The 16,541-nt window shown below is 63.5% G+C and overlaps 2 protein-coding genes across 2 annotated transcripts in view; both read right to left on the reverse strand.

Annotated features, from left to right (window-relative positions):
• Positions 1-491: 491 nt before the first annotated feature.
• The window catches only part of EBF4 (EBF family member 4), a 30,149-nt gene continuing 14,099 nt past the window's right edge, over positions 492-16,541 (reverse strand). Inside the window, exons 7-16 of the mRNA XM_069856682.1 lie at positions 15,496-15,577; positions 11,991-12,108; positions 9,508-9,638; positions 8,182-8,308; positions 7,388-7,476; positions 6,553-6,618; positions 5,492-5,651; positions 3,793-3,927; positions 2,900-3,097; positions 492-1,757 (exon numbers count right to left, since the gene is read on the reverse strand). Of these exons, the coding sequence (XP_069712783.1) occupies positions 1,693-1,757; positions 2,900-3,097; positions 3,793-3,927; positions 5,492-5,651; positions 6,553-6,618; positions 7,388-7,476; positions 8,182-8,308; positions 9,508-9,638; positions 11,991-12,108; positions 15,496-15,577 (1,171 nt within the window). The 3' untranslated portion in view covers positions 492-1,692. The remainder of the gene's footprint in view (positions 1,758-2,899; positions 3,098-3,792; positions 3,928-5,491; positions 5,652-6,552; positions 6,619-7,387; positions 7,477-8,181; positions 8,309-9,507; positions 9,639-11,990; positions 12,109-15,495; positions 15,578-16,541) is intronic.
• On the reverse strand, positions 9,799-11,483 carry LOC138719651 (DBF4-type zinc finger-containing protein 2 homolog). Its single transcript, XM_069854955.1, has 2 exons — positions 11,165-11,483; positions 9,799-10,494 (listed from the first exon to the last, which is right to left on the reverse strand). The coding sequence occupies exons 1-2, from the start codon at positions 11,412-11,414 to the stop codon at positions 10,061-10,063; spliced, it is 684 nt and encodes a 227-aa protein (XP_069711056.1). The 5' UTR covers positions 11,415-11,483; the 3' UTR covers positions 9,799-10,060.

The raw sequence follows: 16,541 nt of genomic DNA on the forward strand, positions 1-16,541 counted from the left end.
CCCACCGTGTGTCCCATCACTGTGTCCCATCACCATGTCCCATCACCATGTCCCACCATGTGTCCCATCACCATGTCCCATCACATGTCCCATCACCACGTCCCACCATGTGTCCCATCACCATGTCCCACTATGTGTCCCATCACCATGTCCCATCACATGTCCCATCACCATGTCCCACTATGCGTCCCACCACTGTGTCCCATCACGTGTCCCATCACCATGTCCCCTCTCCGTGTCCCGTCTCCGTGTCCCCCCACACCAGGCATGTCTCAGCCCCTCCCCCCCAGCTGCTACAGTCCCAGTAAGGCGGGTGCTGCCCCCCCCAGCCCTCCGGGACCCCCCATCACCCCCATCCCAGGGGGGAAAGCAAGGGGACACAGGATCACAGGGGACATGGGGGGACACAGGGGGCAAGGGTGACATAGGGGACCTGGGGGGGACCCGTTGGACTTGTGGGGTTGGGGGGGGCTGCGGATTTGTTCCCTTTTTCTCTTTATTTACACAATTCTTGGCTTTTCCCCCACAGGGGCAGAAAGGGCCCCCTCCTCCCCCCGCCCCCCGATAACGAGAACGATGTTAGTGATAAGGGGGGGGGGGGTGCACTCACCCCATGGGGCTCAGGGGGGCCCCGTCCTGAGCAGGGACAGAGCCAGATGTGGAGCTGAACATCTGGGCAGGGTTGGGTGCCACCTGGAGAATCCAGCCCATCCCAGAGCCTCCATCCCTCCTCCATCCCACCTCCATCCCTCCAGAGCCTCCAGCCTTCCAGAGCCTCCAACTCTCCAGAGCTTCCAACCTTCCAGAGCTTCCAACCTTCCAGAGCCTCCAACTCTCCAGAGCTTCCATCCTTCCAGAGCCTCCAACTCTCCAGAGCTTCCAACTCTCCAGAGCTTCCAACCTTCCAGAGCCTCCAACTCTCCAGAGCTTCCATCCCTCCCCAGAGCCTCTATCCTTCCAGAGCCTCCAACCTTCCAGAGCTTCCATCCCTCCCCAGAGCCTCTATCCTTCCAGAGCCTCCAACCTTCCAGAGCTTCCATCCTTCCAGAGCCTCCAACCTTCCAGAGCTTCGAACCTTCCAGAGCTTCCATCCCTCCAGAGCTTCCACCCCTCCCCAGAGCCTCTATCCCTCCAGAGCCTCCCTCCTTCCAGAGCCTCCAACTCTCCAGAGCTTCCATCCTTCCAGAGCCTCCATCCCTCCAGAGCATCCTTCCTTCCAGAGCCTCCAACTCTCCAGAGCTTCCACCCTTCCAGAGCTTCCAGCCTTCCAGAGCTTCCAACCTTCCAGAGCCTCCAACTCTCCAGAGCTTCCATCCTTCCAGAGCCTCCATCCCTCCAGAGCATCCTTCCTTCCAGAGCCTCCAACTCTCCAGAGCTGCCATCCTTGCAGAGCTTCCATCCCTCCAGAGCCTCCATCCCTCCAGAGCCTCCATCCTACCAGAGCCTCCAACCCTCCAGAGCCTCCGTCCCTCTCCATGTCCCTCTCCATGTCCTGCTCCGTGTCCCTCTCCATGTCCTGCTCCATGTCCCTCTATTCCCATTCCACGTCCCACTCATCCCACTCCATGTCCTGCTCCGTGTCCCAGCTCCGTGTCCCATCATGGGGGGGTCCCTGCCCCATCGCAGTGGGGATGGGGGGCGGTCCCTGGTGGGGGGGTCCCTGCCCCACTGCGGGGGGGGTCCCTGCGTTCCTTAGGAGAAGCCCAGGCCCTGCAGCGGGCGCGCCGGGAACTTGTCCAGGTCCTCGAAAGCCGGATCTGAGCAGGAAAAAGGAGGGTGACAAGGGGGGGACACGGTGACCCCAGCCCTGCAGGGACGCAGGGATGCAGGCAGGGATGCAGGGATGCAGGGATGTGAGCAGGGATGAAGGGACGCAGGTAGGGATGAGGGGATACAGGGACACAGGCAGGGATGCAGGCAGGGATGCAGGGAGGCAGGTAGCAACAAAGGGATGCAGGGGTGCAGGGAGGCAGGAATGCAAGCAGGGGTGCAGGGATGCAGGTAGGGATGAAGGGATGCAGGAATGTGAGCAGGGATGGAGGAATGTGAGCAGGGATGGAGGAATGTGAGCAGGGATGGAGGCAGGGATGCAGGGGTGCAGGGATGCAGAAATACAAGCAGGAATGAAGGGATGCAGGGGTGCAGGGATGCAAGAACGTGAGAAGGGACACAGGGATGCAGGCAGGGATGCAGGAATGTGAGCAGGGATGCAGGCAGGGATGCAGGGATGCAGGAATGCAAGCAGGGAGGCAGGCAGGGATGCAGGCAGGGATGCAGGGATGCAGGAATGCAAGCAGGGAGGCAGGCAGGGATGCAGGCAGGGATGCAGGCAGGGATGCAGGGATGCAGGAATGCAAGCAGGGAGGCAGGCAGGGATGCAGGCAGGGATGCAGGCAGGGATGCAGGGATGCAGAAATACAAGCAGGAATGAAGGGATGCAGGGATGCAACAATATGAGAAGGGACACAGGGATGCAGGCAGGGAGGCAGGCAGGGAGGCAGGCAGGGATGCAGGCAGGGATGCAGGGATGCAGGAATGCGAGCAGGGATGGAGGCAGGGGTGCAGGAATAGGTGCAGGGATGCAGGAATGGGAGCAGGGATGCAGGAATGGGTGCAGGGATGCAGTCAGGGGTGCAGGGGTGCAGGAATGGGAGCAGGGGCACAGTCAGGGGTGCAGGGATGCAGGAATGGGAGCAGGGGTGCAGGAATGGGAGCAGGGGTGCAGCCAGGGGTGCAGGGGTGCAGGAATGGGAGCAGGGGTGCAGCCAGGGGTGCAGGGGTGCAGGAATGGGAGCAGGGGTGCAGTCAGGGGTGCAGGGATGCAGGCAGGGGTGCAGTCAGGGGTGCAGGGGTGCAGGCAGGGGTGCAGTCAGGGTGCGTTGGGGTGCAGGGGCGTCACCTTGCAGCGCGGGGCCGCTGGCGCAGGCGGGGGTCGGGGAGCCCTGGGGGCGCAGCACGGGGGCGAAGGCGCTTTTCTGCTTGACGGCCGAGATCATGGTGACGGGCGAGAAGGAGAAGAGCCCGGGCGCGGCCGAGGCGCTGGCACACGGCGGCACCGACGAGGACGAGGCGCCCAGCGGAGGGCTGGAGGGCACGACTGCGGGGACACCGCGGCATGGGGACACCAGGGGCTGGCTTTGGGGACACCCAAGGGTGGCACAGGGAGTTGGGGACACCCTGGGGCTGGTTTTGGGGACACCAGGGGTGGCAAAGGGAGTTGGGGACACCCTGAGGCTGGCATGGGGACACCAGGGTCTGGCTTTGGGGACACCCTGGGACTGGCATGGGGACACCAGGGGCTGGCTTTGGGGACACCCTGGGCTGGGCTGGGGACACCCTGGGGTTGGCTTTAGGGACACCAGGGGCTGGGATGGGGACACCAGGGGCTGCAGCTGGCCTTGGGGACAACCTGGGGCTGGCATGTGGACACCTTGGGGTGGCACAGGGCGTTGGGGACACCCTGGAGCTGGCTTTGGGGACACCCTGGGGCTGGGATGGGGTCACCCTGGGGCTGGGGCATGGCTTTGGGGACACCCAGGGGTGCATGGGGCTGGCTTTGGGGATACCCTGGGGTGGCACAGGGCTTTGGGGACACCCTGGGGCTGGCTTTGGGGACACTCTGGGGTGGCACAGGGCTTTGGGGACACCCTGGGGTTGGCTTTGGGGACACTCTGGGGTGGCACAGGGCTTTGGGGACACCCTGGGGCTGGGATGGGGACACCCTGGGGTGGCCAAGGCCTTCGCCCCCCCCGCCCTGGGGTGTCTCTGGGGACCCGTGTGACAGGGACTCACTGGCGTAGGGCGAGGTGGCGGTGGAGCCGTTGAGGAAGCTGGGGGAGGGCGGCACCCCCAGCCCGGCCAGGGTGCCCCCCCCGTAGCCGAAGCCCTGCTGGGGCGGCGACGCGCTGCCCGTGCTGCGGGAGAACCCTGCGCGACAGCGGCACCGTGGCTCGCGGTGGCACCGGCACGGACACGGTGCCCTGTGGTGGCACGTGGTGGCACGTGGTGGCATGCAGTGGCATCTGGTGGCATGTGATGGCTTGTGGTGACACACAATGGCACATGGTGACATGTAGTGGTATGCGGTGGCATGTGGTGGCACATGGTGGCACGTGGTGGCACACAGCATGTGGTGGCACGTGGTGGCACATGGTATGTGGTGGCACATGGTGGCACATGGTGACATGCAGTGGTATGTGGTGCCATGTGGTGGCACATGGTGGCACAGAGCATGTGGTGGCACATGGTGGCATGTGGTGGCATGTGGTGGCACATGGTGGCATATGGTGGCACATAGTGGCACATGGTGACACACAGTGGTATGCGGTGGCATGTGGTGGCACATAGTAGCACATGGTGGCACATGGCACGTGGTGGCACATGGTGACATGCAGTGGTGGCACATGGTGACATGCAGTGGCACATGGTGGCACGTGGTGGCATATGGTGGCACATAGTGGCACATGGTGACATGCAGTGGTATGTGGTGGCACGTGGTGGCACATGGTGGCATGTGGTGGCACGTAGTGGCACACAGCACGTGGTGGCACATGGTGGCATGTGGTGGCACATAGTGGCACACAGCACGTGGTGGCACATGGCACGTGGTGGCACGTGGTGGCACGTGGTGGCACATAGTGGCACATGGTGACATGCAGTGGCATCTGGTGGCATGTGATGGCTTGTGGTGACACACAGTGGCACATGGTGGCATGCAGTGGCATGTGGTGGCACATGGTGACATGTAGTGGTATGTGGTGGCACGTGGTGGCTTCTGGTGACACACTATGGCACACAGTGACATGTAGTGGTATGCGGTGCCATGTGGTGGCACACGGTGGCACATGGCACGATGTGGCACGTGGTGGCACGTGGTGGCATGTGGTGACATGCAGTGGCACATGGTGGCACGTGGTGACATGCAGTGGCACATGGTGGCACACGGCACATGGTGGCACGTGGTGGCTTGTGGTGGCACATAGTGGCACATGGTGACATGCAGTGGTATGTGGTGGCATGTGGTGGCACGTGGTGGCACGTGGTGGCACACAGCACATGGTGGCACATGGTGGCACGTGCTGGCATGTGGTGGCACGTGGTGGCACATGGCACGTGGTGGCACATGGTGGCTTGTGGTGGCACGTAGTGGCACATGGTGACATGTAGTGGTACGCAGTGGCACGTGGTGACATGCAGTGGCATGTGGCGGCACATGGTGGCACATGGCACATGGTGGCACATGGTGGCATGCAGTGGTACGCGGTGTCATGTGGTGGCACATGGTGGCTTGTGGTGGCACATAGTGGCACATAGTGACATGTAGTGGCACACAGTGGCACATGGTGACATGCAGTGGCACATGGTGGCACACGGCACATGGTGGCACATGGTGGCATGTGGTGGCATGTGGTGGCACACGGTGACAGGCAGTGGCCTGGGGTGGCCCAGGGTGACACGCGCTGGCAGGGCTGCCCTGTCCCCGCTGTCCCACCTTGCTCTGCGGCGGGTGGCGAGTCGCCCAGGCTGGTGGCCAGGGGGGCCCCGAAGGAGCCGACGGGCAGGACGGGGGGCGCGGGGGCCCCGAGGGGCGCGGGCGTGCGGGGGACGCTGTACAGGGCCTCGGCCACGTCCGCCGCGCGCTTCAGCAGCTCCTGCGGGGGACACGGGGACACGGGGGCAGCGCCACCGCACACACGGGGACACAGACCCCCCCTCGTGTCACCTCCCTGGGCTGAGACTCCCCAGCTCGTGCCACCTCCCAGGCACCCAGACCCCCAAGTGTCCCCAAGGGCTGAGACCCCCCCCTTTTGTCACCTCCCTGGGCTGAGACCCCCCCTCCTGTCACCTCCTCGAGCTGAGACCCCCCAGCTCGTGTCACCTCCCAGGCACCCAGAGCCTCAAATGTCCCCAAGGTCTGAGACCCCCCCTCCTGTCACCTCCCCAGGACTGAGACCCCCTCCAATCCTGTCATCTCCCACAAGCTGAGACCCCCCCAGCTCATGTCACCTCCCAGGCACCCAGACCCCCAAGTGTCCCCAAGGGCTGAGGCCCCCCCTCCTGTCACCTCCCTGGGCTGAGACCCCCCAGCTTGTGTCACCTCCCCAGGGCTGAGACCCCCCAGCTTGTGTCACCTCCCCAGGGCTGAGACCCCCCAGCTTGTGTCACCTCCCCAGGGCTGAGACCCCCAAGTGTCCCCAAGTGCTGAGACCTGGGGGGTTCCCAGGTTTGGGGTCCCAGTTGGGGGTCTGGGGTGTCCCAGTTGGGGGTCGCAGTTTGGGGTCCCAATTGGGGGTCCGGGGGGGGGGTCCCAGGTTTGGGGTCCCAGGTTTGGGGTCCCAGTTGGGGGTCCAGGGAGGGTCCCAGGTTTGGGGTCCCAGTTGGGGGTCCGGGGGGGCTCCCAGGTTTGGGGTGCAGCTGGGGGTCCGGGGGAGGGTCCCAGGTTTGGGGTCCCAGTTGGGGGTCCAGGGAGGGTCCCAGGTTTGGGGTCCCAACTGGGGGTCCAGGGGAGGGTCCCAGGTTTGGGGTGCAGCTGGGGGTCCGGGGGTCCCGTACCTGGTTGCTGTGGGGCAGCCCGTACAGAGCCTCCACCAGGTCGGCCGCTCGCTTCAGCAGCACCTCCTGGGGGGGGGGGGAAGGGGGGGGCTGTGACCCACAGGGACCCCCCCAATGCCCCCCCCCCCATAGCTCCCCCATAGCCCCCCCCCATGGCCCCTCATCATCCTCCCTTTGTCCCCCATGGCGGGGCAATGGGGGTCACGGGATCGGGGGGAGCCCAGAGATTCCTAGGGGGTTCTGGGGGTCCCAGGGGGTCTCGGGGGTCCCTACCCTGGGCAGGTGCTGGGGTCCTGGGGGGCTCTGGGGTGTCCCAGAGGGTTCTGGGGGGTCCTGGGGGAGTCCCAAGGGTTCCCAGGGGGTCCTGGGGGGTCCCAAGGGATCCTAGGGGGTCCCAGGGGGTTCTAGGGGGTCCTGGGTGGGTCCCGGAGAGGGGGGGGGTCCCTACCTTGGGCAGGTGCTGGGGTCCTGGGGGGTCCAAGGGGGGTCCTGGGGTGTCCCAAGGGTTCCCAGGCGGTTCTGGGGGTCCCAGGGGGGGTCTCGGAGGGGTTGGGCAGACACTTGGGGTCCCAGGGGGGTCCTGGGGGGTCCCAGGAGTTCCCAGGGGATTCTGGGGGGGTTCAGGGGGTCCCGGGGGGCTTTGGGGGGTCCTGGGGGTTCCCTACTTTGGGCAGACACGTGGGGTCTGGGGGGGTCCCAGGGGGGTCCTGGGGGGTCCCAGGGGTTCCCAGGGGGTTCTGGAGGGGTTCTGGGGGGTCCTGGGGGGCTTTGGGGGGTCCTGGGGGGTTCCGGGGGGCTTTAGGGGGTTCTGGGGGGTCCCGGGGGGGGTCCCTACCTTGGGCAGGCGCTCGGGGTCCCCGGGGTGCCGCGGGATCACCTTGTGCAGGCGCTGGAAGCCGTAGTCGATGGTTGGTTCGTTCAGCGCTGCTGGGAGATGGGGGGGTCAGCGATGCTGGGGAGGGGGGGACACACACGCCTCGCCCCCCCCCGGCACCCCTAAACCACCCCGGACCCCCCATTCCTTCCTGACCCCCCAGATCCAAACCCATGGGGAAACTGAGGCACGAGCCCTGGGGCTGAGCTGGGGGGAAAGGGAACCCCCTCCACCATCCCAGGGCTCTGACCCCCGATTTTGGGGTGCCCCCCATAATTTTGGGGTGCCCCCCCAATTTTGGGGTCCCCCCCATCACCGGTGTGCACGAAGCATCCCAGGGCTCCGTGTCCCCCCCCATTCCCAGATCTCTGTCCCCTCATCCTAGGGCTCTGCCCCCCCAGTTTCGAGGTGCCCCCAGGTTTTGGGGTGCCTCCCCAATTTTGGGGTGCCCCCAAATTTCTGGCTGCCCCCCCATTTCCAAGCGCCCCCCCCACTCCCCGGCGTACACGAAGCATCCCAGTGCTCCGCGAACCCCCCATCCCAGCGCTCTGCTCCCAAGTTCTGGGGTGCCCCCACCCCAGATTTTGGGGTGCCCCCCCAATTTTGGGGTGCCCCCCCTCACCAGTGTACACGAAGCATCCCAGGGCTCTGTGTGTCCCCCCACTACATCCCAGGGCTCCGCTCCCCCAGTTCAGGGTGCCCCCCCCACCACCACTTTTTGGGGTACCCCCCTGAATTTCGGGGTGCCCCCTCACCGGTGTAGACGAAGCGCCCCGGGGCGCCCTTGCAGAACTGCTTGGATTTGTAGGAGAGGGTGACCTCCACGACACCCGGGATGTGCCGGGGGGGGGTCTGCACCCGCAGGGCGTGGGGGGTGATCAGCTGGGGGGGGACGGGACACGGGGTTCAGCCCCCCTGCACCCCAGAACTCCCCCATCCCTCACCCCACCCCAGTTTGGGGCTCACCCATAGTGAGGGGGGGTCACCCCAGCACCCCCAAACCCCCCCATCCCTCACCCCACACCAGTTTGGGGCTCACCCATAGTGGGGGTGTCACCCCAGCACCCTCAAACTGCTCCCAGCACCCCCAAACCCCACCATATGTCACTCCACACCAGTTTGGGGCTCACCCATGGGTGGGGGGGTCATCTCAGCACCCCAAAACCCCCCCAAACCCCCTTATCCCTCACCAGACACCAGTCTGGGGCTCACCCATGGGTGGGGTGGGGTCACCCTAGCACCCCAAAACTCCCCCAGGTCCCCTCCATCCCTCACCAGACACCAGTTTGGGGCTCACCCATAGTGGGGGTGTCACCCCAGCACCCCCAAAACTGCTCCCAGCACCCCCACCCCCCCCCCCGTATGTCACCCCACACCCATTCAGGGCTCATTCATGATGTGGGGGAGTCACCCCAGCACCCCAAAACTCCCCCAAACCCCCCCAGCCCTCATGCCACACCAATTTGGGGCTCACCCATGGTGGGGGGTGTCACCCCAGCACCCCCAAAACTGCTCCCAGCACCCCCAACCCCCCCCATATGTCACCCCACACCCATTCAGGGCTCATTCATGATGCGGGGGGTCACCCCAGCACCCCCAAACCCCCCCATCCCTCACCCCACACCAATTTGGGGCTCACCCATGGGTGGGGGGGTCATCTCAGCACCCCAAAACCCCCCAGAACCCCCTTATCCCTCACCAGACACCAGTTTGGGGCTCACCCATGGGTGGGGTGGGGTCACCCCAGCACCCCAAAACTCCCCCAGGTCCCCTCCATCCCTCACCAGACACCAGTTTGGGGCTCACCCATACTGGGGATGTCACCCCAGCACCCCCAAAACTGCTCCCAGCACCCCCAACCCCCCCCCGTATGTCACCCCACACCCATTCAGGGCTCATTCATGATGCGGGGGGTCACCCCAGCACCCCCAAACCCCCCCATCCCTCACCCCACACCAATTTGGGGCTCACCCATGGCGGGGGGGGTCACCCCATCACCCCCAAACACCCGCATCCCTCACCCCACACCGAAAAGGGGGCTACCCATGGGGGATGGGGGGGTCACCCCAGCCCCCCCATACCTCGCTCCAGACCAAGACGGAGCCGAAGACGACCTGGAGGCCATCGAAGAAGTTGTCCCCGATGACGATGACCGTGGCCCCCCCCGTGGTCCAACCCTCGCCGGGGCTGATGGCCTTGATGCACGGGGCGGCTGGGGGCACGTGAGAGACACACGGACACGGGGGGACACACGGACACGGGGGACACACGGACACGGGGGACACGAGGGGACATGGGGGGACACACGGACATGGGGGACACAGGGACACGGGGGGACATGGGGGGACACACGGACACGGGGGACACACGGACACGAGGGGACATGGGGGAACACAGACATGGGGGGACACAGGGGGACACACAGACATAGATGGACACACGGACACGAGGGGACATGGGGGGACATAGGGGGACACACGGACACAGGGGACATGGGGGGACACACAGACACAGATGGACACACGGACATGAGGGGACATGGGGGGACATGGACATGGGGGGACACAGGGGGACACACAGACACAGATGGACACACGGACATGAGGGGACATGGGGGGACACAGACATGCAGGGTCACAGGGGGACACACGGACACAGGGACATGGAGGGACATGTGGACACAGGGGGACACAGGGACATGGGGGGACACACGGACACAGGGACATGGAGGGACACACGGACACAGGGGGACACACAGACACAGATGGACAAATGGACACAGGGGACATGGGGGGACACACAGAAATAGGGGGACACATGGACACGAGGGGACATGGGGGGACACACAGACACAGGGGGACACACGGACATGAGGGGACATGGGGGGACACACAGACACAGATGGACACACGGACACGAGGGGACATGGGGGGACACAGGGACACACGGACACAGGGGGACACACGGACATGAGGGGACATGGGGGGACACACAGACACAGGGGGACACACGGACATGAGGGGACATGGGGGGACACACAGACACAGATGGACACACGGAAACGAGGGGACATGGGGGGACACGGACATGGGGGGACACAGGAGGACACACAGACACAGATGGACATGTGGACACGAGGGGACACGGGGGGACACATGGACACAGGGGGACACATGGACATGAGGGGACATGGGGGGACATGGACATGGGGGGACATAGGAGGACACACAGACACAGATGGACACACGGACATGAGGGGACACGGGGGGACACACAGACACAGATGGACACACGGACACAGGGGAACACGGGGGATACACGGACATGGGGGGACATGTGGATACGTACAGAGACATGGACATGGATAGACATGTGGACATGGATGGACACACGGACATGGAGGGACACGGGGGGACACACGGACATGGATGGGCACGTGGACATGTACAGACACGTGGACATGGATGGACACAGGGACGTGGAAGGACACAGATGGGCATGTGGACATGGATGGACACACAGACACGTACAGACACACGGACGCGGATGGACACAGAGACATGGAAGGACACACAGAAACATACAGACACACGGACATAGATGGACACATGGACACGGAGGGACACAAGGGGACACACGGACACAGACGGGCATGTGGACATGGATGGACACACAGACATGGAAGGACACAAGGACATAGATGGACACACGGACATGGATGGACACATAGACACGTACAGACACACAGACGTGGATGGACACAGGGACATGGAAGGACACACAGACACAGACACATGGACATGGATGGACACAGGGATATGGATGGACACAGGGACACGGAAGGACACACAGACACACGGACATGGATGGACACAGGGATATGGATGGACACAGGGACACGGAAGGACACACAGACACACGGACACGGATGGACACAGGGATATGGATGGACACAGGGACACGGAAGGACACACAGACACACGGACATGGATGGACACAGGGATATGGATGGACACAGGGACACGGAAGGACACACAGACACACGGACACGGATGGACACAGGGATATGGATGGACACAGGGACACGGAAGGACACACAGACACACGGACATGGATGGACACAGGGATATGGATGGACACAGGGACACGGAAGGACACACAGACACACGGACACGGATGGACACATGGACACGGATGCACCATAGGCTCCGTGTGAGCGTGCGACGCACGGGCGCCTCGCACGTGCCGTGTATGCGCTACGCACGCCGTGCACGTGTTCCGGGCGTGATGCACGTGCTCCGTGTGAGCGTGTGACACGTGTGCACCACGCGTGTGCCGTGCACATGCTCCACGTGCAATGCACGTGCACCACGCGTGTGCCACGCACGCGATCCGTGTGCGACGCAAACGCTCCACGTGCACGAGCCACGCACACGCCGTGCGCTCCGTGCACCCTGATCCGTGCGCGTGGGCAACACACGTGCCCCACGTGCGACACATGTGCCCCGTGAGCGCTGCTCGTGCCCCGCGTGTGACACGCGTGCGCGCCTGGCGTGGGTCTCACCTTCAGAGGGGTCGAGGCGCCGCGCCCGCCGCCCGTGCTTGGAGTTGTTGTGCACGAACATGTTGTCCGACACGGCCAGCACGTGCCCGTCCACGTTCACCGTCGTCGACACCACCACCTGCCACACCACCGTCAGCCTAAGCGTGGGGCACACGCACGTGCAAAGCCGCAACCGCACAGGGGGGCGTGCAGGGGGACGGGCCGAGGGGCGCGTGTGCACGGCTGTGTGCGCGCAGGAGCGCTCATGCACGCGTGCGTGCAGAGCTACGGGTGTTCACGTGGGCGTGCAAGGCTGCACGGGCGTGGGCGTGCACGCAGAAGTGATCGTGTGCACGTGTGTGTGGGAGATGCTCGCACATCTATGTGCGTGCAGGAGCGATCGTGTGCAGTGTGTGCAGGAGCTGTTGTGTGCACACGTGTGTGTGCAGATGCTCACACATCTTTGTGCATGCAGGAATGATTGTGTGCACACGTGTGTGCAGGAGCAGCTTTTGCACACGTGTGTGCAGACGCTCACACATCTAGGTGTGTGCAGGAGTGATTGTGAGCGCGTGTGCGTGCAGGAGCCGTCGTGTGCACGTGTGTGTGCAGATGCTCACACATCTACATGCGTGCAGGAGCGGTTGTGTGCACACGTGTGTGCAGGAGCAGATGTGCACACACGTGTATGCAGATGCTCACACATCTACATGCGTGCAAGAGCGATTTTGTGCATGTAAGTGCAGATGCTCACACATCTACATGTGTGCAGGAGCGATTGTGTGCACACGTGTGTGAAGGAGTGATGTGCAGGGTTTGCACACGTGGGTAGATGCTTGCACATTTATGTGGTGCAGGAGTGATCGTGAGCAGTGTGTGCAGGAGCTGTTGTGTGCACACGTGTGTGTGCAGATGCTCACACATCTTTGTGCATGCAGGAATGATTGTGTGCACACGTGTGTGCAGGAGCAGCTTTTGCACACGTGTGTGCAGAGGCTCGCACATCTAGGTGTGTGCAGGAGTGATTGTGAGCGCGTGTGCGTGCAGGAGCCGTCGTGTGCACGTGTGTGTGCAGATGCTCACACATCTACATGCGTGCAGGAGCGGTTGTGTGCACACGTGTGTGCAGGAGCAGATGTGCACACACGTGTATGCAGATGCTCACACACCTACATGCGTGCAAGAGCGATTGTGTGCATGGAAGTGCAGATGCTCACACATCTACATGTGTGCAGGAGCGATTGTGTGCACACGTGCGTGAAGGAGTGATGTGCAGGGTTTGCACACGAGTGATGTGTAGATGCTTGCACACGTGTGTAGATGCTTGCACATCTTGTATGTGCAGGAATGATTGTGTGCACACGTGCGTGAAGGAGTGATGTGCAGGGTTTGCACACATGGGTAGATGCTTGCACATTTATGTGGTGCAGGAGTGATCGTGAGCAGTGTGTGCAGGAGCTGTTGTGTGCACACGTGCGTGTGCAGATGCTCACACATCTTTGTGCATGCAGGAATGATTGTGCGCACACGTGTGTGCAGGAGCAGCTTTTGCACACGTGTGTGCAGACGCTCACACATCTAGGTGTGTGCAGGAGTGATTGTGAGCGCGTGTGCGTGCAGGAGCCGTCATGTGCACGTGTGTGTGCAGATGCTCACACATCTACATGCGTGCAGGAGCGGTTGTGTGCACACGTGTGTGCAGGAGCAGATGTGCACACACGTGTATGCAGATGCTCACACACCTACACACGTGCAAGAGCGATTGTGTGCATGTAAGTGCAGATGCTCACACACCTACATGTGTGCAGGAGCGATTGTGTGCACACGTGCGTGAAGGAGTGACGTGCAGTGTTTGCACACGAGTGCTGTGTAGATGCTTGCACACGTGTGTAGATGCTTGCACATCTTGTATGTGCAGGAATGATTGTGTGCACACGTGTGTGAAGGAGTGATGTGCAGGGTTTGCACACGTGGGTAGATGCTTGCACATTTATGTGGTGCAGGAGTGATCGTGAGCAGTGTGTGCAGGAGCTGGTGTGTGCACACGTGTGTGCAGGAGCAGCTTTTGCACACGTGTGTGCAGACGCTCCCACATGCAGGTGTGTGCAGGAGCGACTGTGAGCGCGTGTGCGTGCAGGAGCCGCTGTGTGTGCACGTATGTGCGGCTGCTCACACGCCTACGTGCACACGCGCGTGCAAAGCCGTGTGGGCGGTGCCGTGCACGCTCGTGTGCGCTGGGGCCGTGCGTGTGCCCCCGGCCAGGCGTGCAAATCGCTCTCCAGCCCCGCGACGCGTGTGCCTGCGTCCCCCGTGCGCTCACACGCGTGTGCCCCCGCACACCCCCCCCCGGCGTGGACTTGGCTGCTCTCCCGGCGCTGCGGCGCGATGCAAATTGGATGGGTCGTTAATCACGGAAAAATGTCACAATTATCATAACTTGACGAGAGGCCCTAATGAGGAGGGAGCCCGCGCGGGGCGGGGGGCGCCGCGGACCCCCCACACACACCCCCCCCCAGTCCCCAACTTCCAGCTGCGGCGGAGGGGGGAGAGGGGGGAGCGGAGGGGGGAGCAGGGAATTGGGGTGCAGGGGGGCTGGGGGGGCAGGGAATTGGGGTTCAGGGGGAAGAAGGGGGCTGGGGAGTGGGGGAGCAGGGAATTGGGGTGCAGGGGGGCTGGGGGTGCAGGGGGAGCAGGGAATTGGGGTGCAGGGGGAAGAAGGGGGCTGGGGAGTGGGGGAGTGGGGAATTGGGGTGCAGGGGGGCTGGGGGTGCAGGGGGAGCAGGGAATTGGGGCGCAGGGGGGCTGGGGGTGCAGGGGAGCAGGGAATTGGGGTGCAGGGGGAGCAGGGAATGGGGGTTCAGGGGGAAGAAGGGGGCTGGGGAGTGGGGGAGTGGGGAATTGGGGTGCAGGGGGGCTGGGGGTGCAGGGGGAGCAGGGAATGGGGGTTCAGGGGGAAGAAGGGGGCTGGGGAGTGGGGGAGCAGGGAATTGGGGTGCAGGGGGGCTGGGAGTGCAGGGGGAGCAGGGAATTGGGGTGCAGGGGAAACAGGGGGCTGGGGCTGCAGGGGGGAGCTGAGAATTGGGGTTCAGGGGGAAAAAGGGGGGCTGAGGGGACTGGGGTTGCAAGGGGGAGCTGGGAATCGGGGTTCAGAGGGAAATGATGGGACTGGGGGGCTGGGAATTGGGGTGCAGGGGGAAAAGGGGGTGCAAGGGGAATGGGAAATTGGGGTTCAGGGGAAAAGGGGTGGCTGAGGTGCATGGGGGAGTGGGGAATTAGGGTTCATGGGGAAAAGGGGGGCTGGGGAAGCAGGGAATTGGGGTTCAGGGGGAAAAGGGGGGCTGGGGGACTGGGAATTGGGATGCAGGGGGAAAAGGGGTTGCAGGGGGAACAGGGAATGGGGGTTCAGGGGGAAAAGGGGGGGCTTGGGGGCTGGGAATTGGGGTTCGGGGGAAAAGGGGGGCCTGGGGTGTGGGGGGAGCTGGGAATTGGGGTTCAGTGGGGCAGGGTGTGGGGGTCCCGGTCCCACCTGGAAGCGCCGCATGTCCCGGGGGTTCCCCGCGTTCTTCAGGCAGTTCTGGTTGCACTTGAGGAAAAACTTGAGGAAAAACCTGCGAGGGAAGGAGAGGAGCCGCAGTCGGGGCTGGGAGCAATCTGTCCCAGCCTGTCCCCATCCCAGTGTCCCCGCCTGTCCCCATCCCAGTATCACATCCTGTCCCCATCCCAGTATCCCATCCTGTCCCCATCCCAGTATCCCAGCCTGTCCCCATCCCAGTATCCCATCCAGTCCTCATCCCACTGTCCCCGCCTGTCCCCATCCCAGTATCCCCTCCTGTCCCCATCCCAGTATCCCATCCTGTCCCCATCCCAGTATCCCATCCTGTCCCCATCCCAGTATCCCAGCCTGTCTCCATCCCAGTATCCCAGCCTGTCTCCATCCCAGTATCCCATCCAGTCCCCATCCCGCTGTCCCAGCCTGTCCCCATCCCAGTATCCCATCCAGTCCCCATCCCACTGTCCCTCGGTTCCCGGTGCCGGGTGTCCCTGCCGTCCCGGTGTCCCCACAGGGCGGTGGCACCCTGCCTGTCACACCGGAGCCACGCGTGGGTGCTCCGCGTGCTCCCCGTGACACACGCGTGTGCATCGCTGGGACACTGGGATGGGGACAGGATGGGGGGGGGCAGGGGGTGACACAGCCACGGGCCCTCAACAGAAACATAGAATGGGTTGGGTTGAAGGGACTTCAAAGCCCATCCAGTTCCCCCCCTACCACAGGCATGGACACCTCCCACTGGATCAGGGGCTCCCAGCCCCATCCAACCTGGCCTTGGACACCTCCAGGGATGGGGCAGCCACCCCTGCTCTGGGCAACCAGGGTCTCCCCAGCCTCAGCGTGAAGAATTTCTTCCTAATGTCCAATCTAAATCTTCCCCTTCCAATTTAAAGCCATTCCCCCTTGTCCTGACACTCCATGCCCTTGGAAAAAGTCTCTCCCCAGTTTTCCTGGAGCCCCTTTCCCTGCTGGAAGCTGCTCTAAGGTCTCCCCAGAGCCTTCTCCTCCAGGCTGAACAGCCC

Source organism: Phaenicophaeus curvirostris, chromosome 4 (genome assembly GCF_032191515.1).
Source record: "Phaenicophaeus curvirostris isolate KB17595 chromosome 4, BPBGC_Pcur_1.0, whole genome shotgun sequence".
Classification (NCBI taxonomy): Eukaryota; Metazoa; Chordata; class Aves; order Cuculiformes; family Cuculidae; genus Phaenicophaeus; species Phaenicophaeus curvirostris.